The sequence below is a fragment of the Antedon bifida genome, chromosome 6 (assembly GCF_963402885.1).
Source record: "Antedon bifida chromosome 6, ecAntBifi1.1, whole genome shotgun sequence".
NCBI classification, from domain to species: Eukaryota; Metazoa; Echinodermata; class Crinoidea; order Comatulida; family Antedonidae; genus Antedon; species Antedon bifida.
Genome location: NC_136231.1, coordinates 17507030 through 17515684, shown reverse-complemented (window position 1 = coordinate 17515684; position 8655 = coordinate 17507030). Strand labels below are relative to the sequence as shown.

General features: G+C 33.5%; 1 protein-coding gene across 1 annotated transcript in view; it reads left to right on the top strand.

The window, feature by feature from the left end:
• Window positions 1–4169: 4169 nt before the first annotated feature.
• LOC144845676 (sushi, von Willebrand factor type A, EGF and pentraxin domain-containing protein 1-like) overlaps window positions 4170–8655 on the top strand; it is a 30390-nt gene continuing 25904 nt past the window's right edge. Inside the window, exon 1 of the mRNA XM_078703102.1 lies at window positions 4170–4860. Coding sequence (XP_078559228.1) covers window positions 4231–4860 — 630 coding nt within the window. The 5' untranslated portion in view covers window positions 4170–4230. The remainder of the gene's footprint in view (window positions 4861–8655) is intronic.

Here is an 8655-nt window from a genome sequence, read left to right as displayed (position 1 = left end):
ACTTTATATTGTGGATCAAATAATACTTGGTGTTGGCACGCGAACATCTTAAACACAAAACAGGAGTGTAAAGGGTCCATTTATTGCGATTGCTCAATTAGGATTATTTGGAATGGCAGCGTCACAAAAAGCAAAACCAGCCCAGCAACTTGGAACGATACAAGAAAATATTGTGACTAAGCCAATTTCCCGACATCAAACAAAAAGTGACATTGCAACGAAGAACGGGGGAAATATCTACGGACCATCTTCTTACAATCAGTTAAGACGAAACAGTTTGAATGATGCAGCACTCTCAATGGCAACATCTGCGTCGCGACGGAGTAGCATTGATTCTACCACATCCGCCAGAAGATACTCTTTGGATGGAAGAGGACGCTGGGCCTCTCCTGAAAGACGAGCTTCTTTTCAGTCAATGGGGAAGTTTTCTAGCGATGCTGGGAAAACACTATATTTATATAATAAACCCGAGAACTCGTATCAATTAGAGCCAGAAAACGACGAAAAATTTAACGTCACTAAAGTTAAAAAGTTATTGGAAGAGATTCTGGAAATACAATTGAATGGCAAAGTATACGATCCACTGACAGCATCAGCAATGACGATGACTTTGACTGAACATGTTAAAGATAAAGTCAAACTTCTTGGTTTCCATAGACATAAACTGGTTGTGTATATTGTATTGTGTCCAAATATGGGACAAGATATTGAGATAGCAAGCCGTTGCGTTTGGGACGAAAACTACGATAATTTTGCATCGGCAAGTTACCATGGAAAAGGTTTATGCGCTGTTGCTATGACGTTTGGATTATATTATGACTAGTTATTAAACAGCAACGACTTCTTTTTACTTTAAAAAAACTTTAAAAAAATCTCCGTTGATTGTATTTAAACTAACATGAATACAAAAGCACTCTGGCGCAAGGTATGCGTATAAAGTTCTATATACGTAAAATACATGTACGGCTAAGCTTTTTGTTTATGATTATATACATATTTGAACCAATTTATATGTTTCAAATGTTGTTATATCTAGGCCCTAAACCTCTAGAAGATGACAGCGTAACATTAACAACATAAACATCGAAACATTCTCATATATAACGTTTTTGGTTTAGGCCTACCGTAAACCGAGGCCTACTTGTTTTTATTTGTCAGGTAAACATGTTATGCATATAATGAGAGACAGTAGGCCTAAAAGCTACTCATTTAAATATTGTTTTTTATGCATGGACACGGATTATGGTTAGCATGCGTAAAATGCGTAAGTTAATCTCGACTGACTATCGATACAAGATATTCCATGTACAGGCCTGACGTGTATTCTAAATTAATTTCAAAATAAGATGATAGTTTCGACTCAGTGGATTTTGCTCGCTCCCCATGCAACACGTATGTTAGTATTAATATTTTCCTTGATTAAATCCATTTTTTATATTAAATACCATAGTTTGTAATTTCATATTTCAATGTTTTGTATTATTGAATAAACAGTAACATTTTTAGCCATTTACAATTATTTGTAGATTGTTAAAATTGTCTTGGTAGGCCTACCTTTAAAACAAATTATTACAGGGATACATACTACTTCTTATTGGGAGTTATTACTTTGAAATAAATACATTCTCTTGCCAAAGTAGGCCTACAAAGCCAGCCAACACTTGTAAATGAAGTTCATACCGTTCTATATTAATTTCTCCTCCTTCGCATATTTGTAATTACACGCAGGCTACCATGGACCTACAGTAACTCTATTGACCACCGAAACCAACCAATGAAATGATAATCCAAAATACAACCAATTAGCAGACTCTCTATTTAATCTATTTACTGTACTACTCTAGAAATCTAGTTCACACTTGAACTTTATAATACAAGCGTTCCAGGGAATTTCAAAATATTATCTACTTCGCTTTATGATCAATTAGTGGACGCAACGTATAAGTACAAAAGTACCGGTAGCCTATCTATAGTGTGTCATCTTGGAACTTAACATTCATAAACAGTGATTATTACATTGGCTATTCTATTACAAAAATGTATAAAGAAAAACTTTAACAGGGTCGTAAAATTGTCTTTACTATACGCGGCTGTCTGAATGTCAGGCATAGCGCCACCATTCAGCGTCCAAGAAAGTTTACTTTACAGCGATAGAGATAACTTTCTATTATAAATAAATTCAAGATTCAAGATTCTTTATTCATCGTCATATAAATACATACATGATATGCGGTTTCCTGGTATAAAATTCAAGACGAGATAATAAATACAGCTACAAAACAGACATGACATAAAAAGTGAAAAATACAAACAGAACAATAAATGAATTTCTTAAATTATAAACATGTTCATAATGACGTAATGAATTGTAACTTCTTGTTGTAGTTTCGTTTTCTTTTTTCTTGTTTTGTTTTACGTCTGTCGATTCCGAATTGAGGTGATCTTTTCTGTGATCTAAAAAAAGTAAAAGTGAGTTTAGACTAGACAACATTATTATTACAATTCTTTACATTATTACTACATTAATAATTGTATATTTTGCTGTATTTATATTTGAATCATTGTTATCCCTTGACACACATAGGCTACTCCACCGTATCTCACGAACACGTAATAAATTTGAACTAATTGATAAATAAATCAATCGGTAAGCCAATTCTAAATATTTATTTACAATTTTGGATTGGTTAAGTTTTAGCCACTTAAACCTGACAGTGTCCATCACAGTAATTAGGCTTAAATGACATAATTTTACTTGCACTAAAGACACGATGACTCACTAAATGTTGGCAGATGCCTTTCGGTTATACGTGATAATACCACGGTTTTTCGCCAGTAACCAGTAAACATTCCAGTAGGTCTATTGCACGGCGTTTTTAAGCGAAAACCTTGACATATAGGCCTAAGATTGTATTATATAGTACCACATTTATATAAGAACACCCAGGCTGAAATCAGAACTAAATTAACACACACACAAAAAGAGAAAATCGAGGATGGAACAGAAAATTTAGGCCTACACAAAAATGTTGTGAATAACTTTATTAAAAAATATAAATCATTAGCGGCAGCTAGGAGTCCAAGAAGGCTGCTTTCCCCCGTTTAACCGTTTCCAATACCCATATTAGTATATATGAATAACAAGTTATAGGCTTACATAAAGAAGAACATTTTGAGGCCAACGTACAACAAAAATAAGACATTGTCAGCAAACTCGGACTCCATGGGGTGGTAGGCCTAATGGATGGATTTACCAAATATAGGTCTATGGTTAATTAATTATGTATAAGTAAACATTAACCAGACTACTGAAAAAACAACTTGTTTTGGTACGTAAATACAGACAATTGTGTGAAGGAAATGCTGCATTTAAACAAATAAGTACGAAAACATGTAATGTTCGCACTAATGGAAGTACGAATTATTAACCCATTCAAGTCACGTGCTTTGCATCATAATTGTGAACAGAGACCAGAAGGTGATTCTTCCACATGAACTATTTCGTACTGTTGCGATAGTTTATACTCGGAAGTTGCGAGTCGGATATTTGTATAGTGGTAATTTGTGGTGGTATGGATGTTGTTTCACCTTTATCTGTGTGATGTCCTAGACGTATGAGTAATACACGCTATTATCTATAAATTCGTGATATTCTTAACTAAAACCCGATTGTGGGATATTTTGTCATAAAACATCAAAAGCAAGCGTGAGCGTTTGGTCATTTCTTTTATTTTCATCATTCTTCAAGAATGCTGTGACGAGAGACAACTTTATAGGATGCTCTTCTGTGAACAGATTGGTTGATTTTTTTTTTTTCAAGCGGGTGTAAAGAATTTTGTCTAAGAGATGATCGCGATAAGGAACGCACCTTAGTGTAATGTAGGCGAGTAAGTCATAACTTAAGTTTATGGTTTGGTATCGCTACACACAAATAATAAAACGTCGTCTGAAGGTGAAGATGGTCCACGTATGAGTTTGTATAAAGATGGTGTCATCGTTCAAATCTGTTTATTTACTAAACCGATAGTGTGTAATCTTTTTAGATTTCTTTTGTTTTATGTAGGAAAATTGCATATCTACAGAAAGCATCTTCTTTTCTTACTCTAATTTTTACCGACTGGTAGGAACATCGTTATTAAAAACATGTTTTGTTTGAAAATGTTGCAGTTTTCCATGTTTAACATTCAACTGCAAGGAATCTTCAAAGTTGTTAGGTGTGGTCTCGTATTAATGTTATTGATAAGTCTACCTGTCAAAGCCGGACCACTTAGCAATGTCCAGCGTAGGTCAACAGATGAAAACAATACAGGACGGAATATTAACGTTCCTCAAAATGACCAGCCGAGGCCTAACAGCTTAGAAACAGAATCGGACTACGATTATGATGATGATAACTATAATAGTAAATTAAATACAGAGGATCAGCTCAATATGGACATTACTTCGTCGATTCTACTAGGAAATATGTATAATACGACTTTTGCAAGCATGCCCGGTGCCACTAGAGTGGACGTGTTGGGGGCAATTCTAAAGAGTCGAATCGACCGATTGAGAGATGTTCAAAACGGCCAACTAGAATTAGTATTTCTCGTTGACAGTTCTGCGAGTGTTGGGAAAGCAAACTTTTTTAACGAATTAAAATTTGTTAAGAAGGTTCTTGCGGATTTTGTTGTCTCGTATTGGTCGACTAGAGTTGCTGTTATTACATTTGCATCCAGATCTAGGGTATTAAATGTCACGGACCAGATAAGTTTTCCAACAGTAGAAAATCATAAATGTTCGTTATTCACAGAGGAACTGCCAAATATTACATATGTTGGAGGAGGAACGTACACCAAAGGAGCTTTTGAGAATGCATATGTAAGTTGTTTTGCTTGTTATGGTTGTGGTAAATGTAAATTACTAGGCAATCATTAAAGATGTCAGGTATATATATAATATCTGAGACTTCTATATTTTTATATATCTATATTTTCCTATATGTCATTTTTTATTGAGATCTCTATTTTTATATCTTAAAATTGTAATCAAAATATGTTAAGCGCTTTGATCAAATTTGAAAAGCGCTATATAAGCAATTATTATTTATTATTATAATAATTTATTATTAATATAGTTTAGGAAATATTCTTATGGAAAAAGGCTTACTCGATATAAAACAGTAAGCATATTGTTATTAAAAAAACCATACAGCTATAAATAGCATTAGGCCTATTTGATTGAAAATATGTTATAACAAACAGCTAGAACCCATATTAAGGAGACTACTTCGGATCCAAAGACAGTATTCCTTAATAAGGGACCCTCATTCTTATCACGAGAAAGTGTCTTTTTAATATAGGGACGTCGTCTGAGTAGGGCTGTCCCAAATGAGGGATTCCACTCTATCTATAATTCTGAAAATAAATAAGAACATATACAATAATTGGTTGGCATTGCAAGCATAGACATGGGAATAAAAGAGGTAAAATGACTTCAGTACAGATTTGATTTGCAATTCATGTAAAAGAAGGCGTTTGCCTTCATTCTGTATCGAGGAAACGTATAAGTAAAAGTTACTTAGCGTAAATACGTTGATATTTACGGTTATAGCTAATTGTTTTCGTACAAGGAAAGCCAATGTTGTTGTGAAAGCACCTGTAAGCTTAAAGTCAAACCCCTGGAGGTATTATCTCCTCATTTAATATTAATCGTTCTATTATATCAAATTCACATGATTTCACGCATTCATTTTTACGTTCACTTTCGGACCCTCATTTATTTATGAAAAATATTTCTTTGTTGAAATGTGTGTCTGCTTAATTTAATTACGGCATTAATCAATATTTTATTAATTATTCATTGCACACATTTTTTAAAGAACCATTTTTACCGCTGCAGATTTTTTTTACAATGGTCAATTCTTTATTATTAATACCAATCGATTCTGAATTCGTCAGTATTCTTAATAAACATAAGTTAATTAATATAAATAATAATAAGTATACATTCAACGACATGTTATGCAATACATGCACTCAGCAGAGATACTACGAATAATAAATTCAGATGAAATCTTAATCAATCAATTTAAAGTTTGACAAAAACAGTGTGATGTTCCCAAATATGGTAGTGATATGCCCAAATATGGTAGTGATATGACATCATCATGTCCATAAATGGGTACACTGTACATCACATTTTTTTTCATATAAATTTGATAGTGTAGACAATGCTTATTGTGCTAGTAGAGTTATAGTTCGTTAAGAACGTGAATTCTTCAGGTTGGCATCAGTAAAGAATTTAGGACCATAAACGGAAATAACTAAATCTTCTTCTACAGTTCTTTTCAGAACTAATACAAATATACGTGGTGTACCGCAAACTTTATATAAACATTTGATTTCGCCATGCAAACCTTCAAACAATATATAAATATTCTTAGTCTTACAAACGAAATAACTACAATTTACAAAGTACGTACGCAGGAGTACGTTCGTAGCTAAACTTTGAATGAATCACTGAGGACGAATAGAAATAAGAAGTTTTTACAATCGAATTTACCAGTCGAATTGCCCAAATCTAACGTGTGGTACGGTACTGATTTCAAGTAATCTACACCGCAAGTATTAGACGTCCCGCTGGTTTTAACATATCGTCTTAAACATAATTTATTTATGTATCATTTGCATACAACTATACATATATATTATGTGATACCAACAGAAAAACAAACAGCAATTTCACAGACATTAAATACCAAAATGTAAAAGTATTGCGAAACATATTGGAAACATCATTCTTTGAATTCACAAAGCTAATAAACCAATTTTAGAAAAAATAGGATCGTGTAGTTTGAAAAAAAAACCCATATAAATACAGAAAATGATTGACACTAGATATGCAATTCGAAATATTTTTAAAAACATCTTCTAGTAACGAAATCTTGAATTACCAACAAATTCAAGGAAAGTGAAGGATCGAAAACTGCAAACATCATGGATTCGGCAGTACTGCACTAAAGTTATAGGCCTATTCGTTGACTTTTTGTTTTCTTAAGAAATACGAATATCGGTATTATTATGTGGGACCAGCGGAAACAAACAAGAGATATCTTTGCCAGGGCGAAGATAACCTGGTTCTTATAAAAATGTTTAGATAAACAAAACTTTCACGCAAAATGTTTCTCTACATGCGTATTAAATACAAATCGTCGTAAAATAATGCGTAGGCATAGTAAACATAATTCAATTATTAAAAAAAATCATAGTTTATCGTAACACGGTGATTTATAAAAAAAACCCGCGGGATTATGTAAATCATATGATCACATCACACCATATCAGCCGATCATTATCAACCTGTTCATTGACGCTCAATATTAATAGTATGATTTATGGATAATTCCGGATGCGGTTTAGTCACATTCGTTTGAGGCTGGCACATGTTTCACCTAAATAACATTAGTTTACAGAAAGGAGGAAAGTTATAAATAAATTATAAATTCATAATTCAAAAATTATTATCTCTATTTTGATTGGCTGAAATGGAACACATCATCATACTCTACATGCACATTCCCACATTAATCTCACAAGTGTAGTATGGCACGTGGCCATGCAAATTTCAAACGTTTGAACTTTTGACATTGAAATAGAAATACACAAACAAATATTGTGTATATGCGCAATTAGGGCGAGCGCACACTACGCACGTGGATACTATACTATACGCACAGAGAAAGAGTACTGTAGTCTGTATACAGTAAACATACTCGTTTCAACGTGTTAAACTCTATGAACCTTTGGCACCATTAGACAAAGTTTAACAGCTAATAATGTTTCTCTTTTACGATTTATTACTTCAAGGAACCATCGGGTTGGACGTCTATTTTATAAACCCCTTCGGATGTCTACTACATTTTAGTCAATTGAAACTAATAACAGAATAAAATTCTGGAATGTCATCAATTGTCAATAATAGTAGTAACGTACGATATGTATTGGGAATTTGTCCAAACACGCTCATGTTATGACATGTCATATTGTAATGCTTATGAATTATGTGTTTTACTATGAAACTCTTTAGAGAATACATTCAATGTAACGCTTTAAGGCAAATTAAACGCGTTTATTGCGTTGGTGTAGAACCGTGTGTGGATGGATGTAAACATGAAAAACCATATCCACCAATCTTCTCCTCATCTTTCTATCAGAAATTGAAATTCATGAAGACGACATTTCTGATGATTTTGGAATGCATTGCGTCTGACATGATCTTAACAGTTTTATGTTCACCGTAGATAAGTTGTAAAGTATACTGTACTCTGCGCTAGTACCACCTGATTTTCAGTAAGCCTGTCAATACAATGACAAATATACAGATACTCTAGGCAAATTCCGGAAAACAGCAGCTCATGTGTATCACATGTGATAATGTAACATGGAAGGTTATGTTAAGGGTTTGGTTAGGGTCTACGGTTGTGCCGTTACCTTTGGATGACAAACTTAGGTACAGTCCCAGCAATGGGCTGGCGCATGCTGGTGTATGCCAATTCCGAGTCACGTGTACTGAAAGAATTAAAATTAACAAACATTAAATGAACGTGATCAATAAGTAACCTATAATGTAAACTGGTCAAGGTTTATGGCAATATCAAATACGATAACTGCTTAG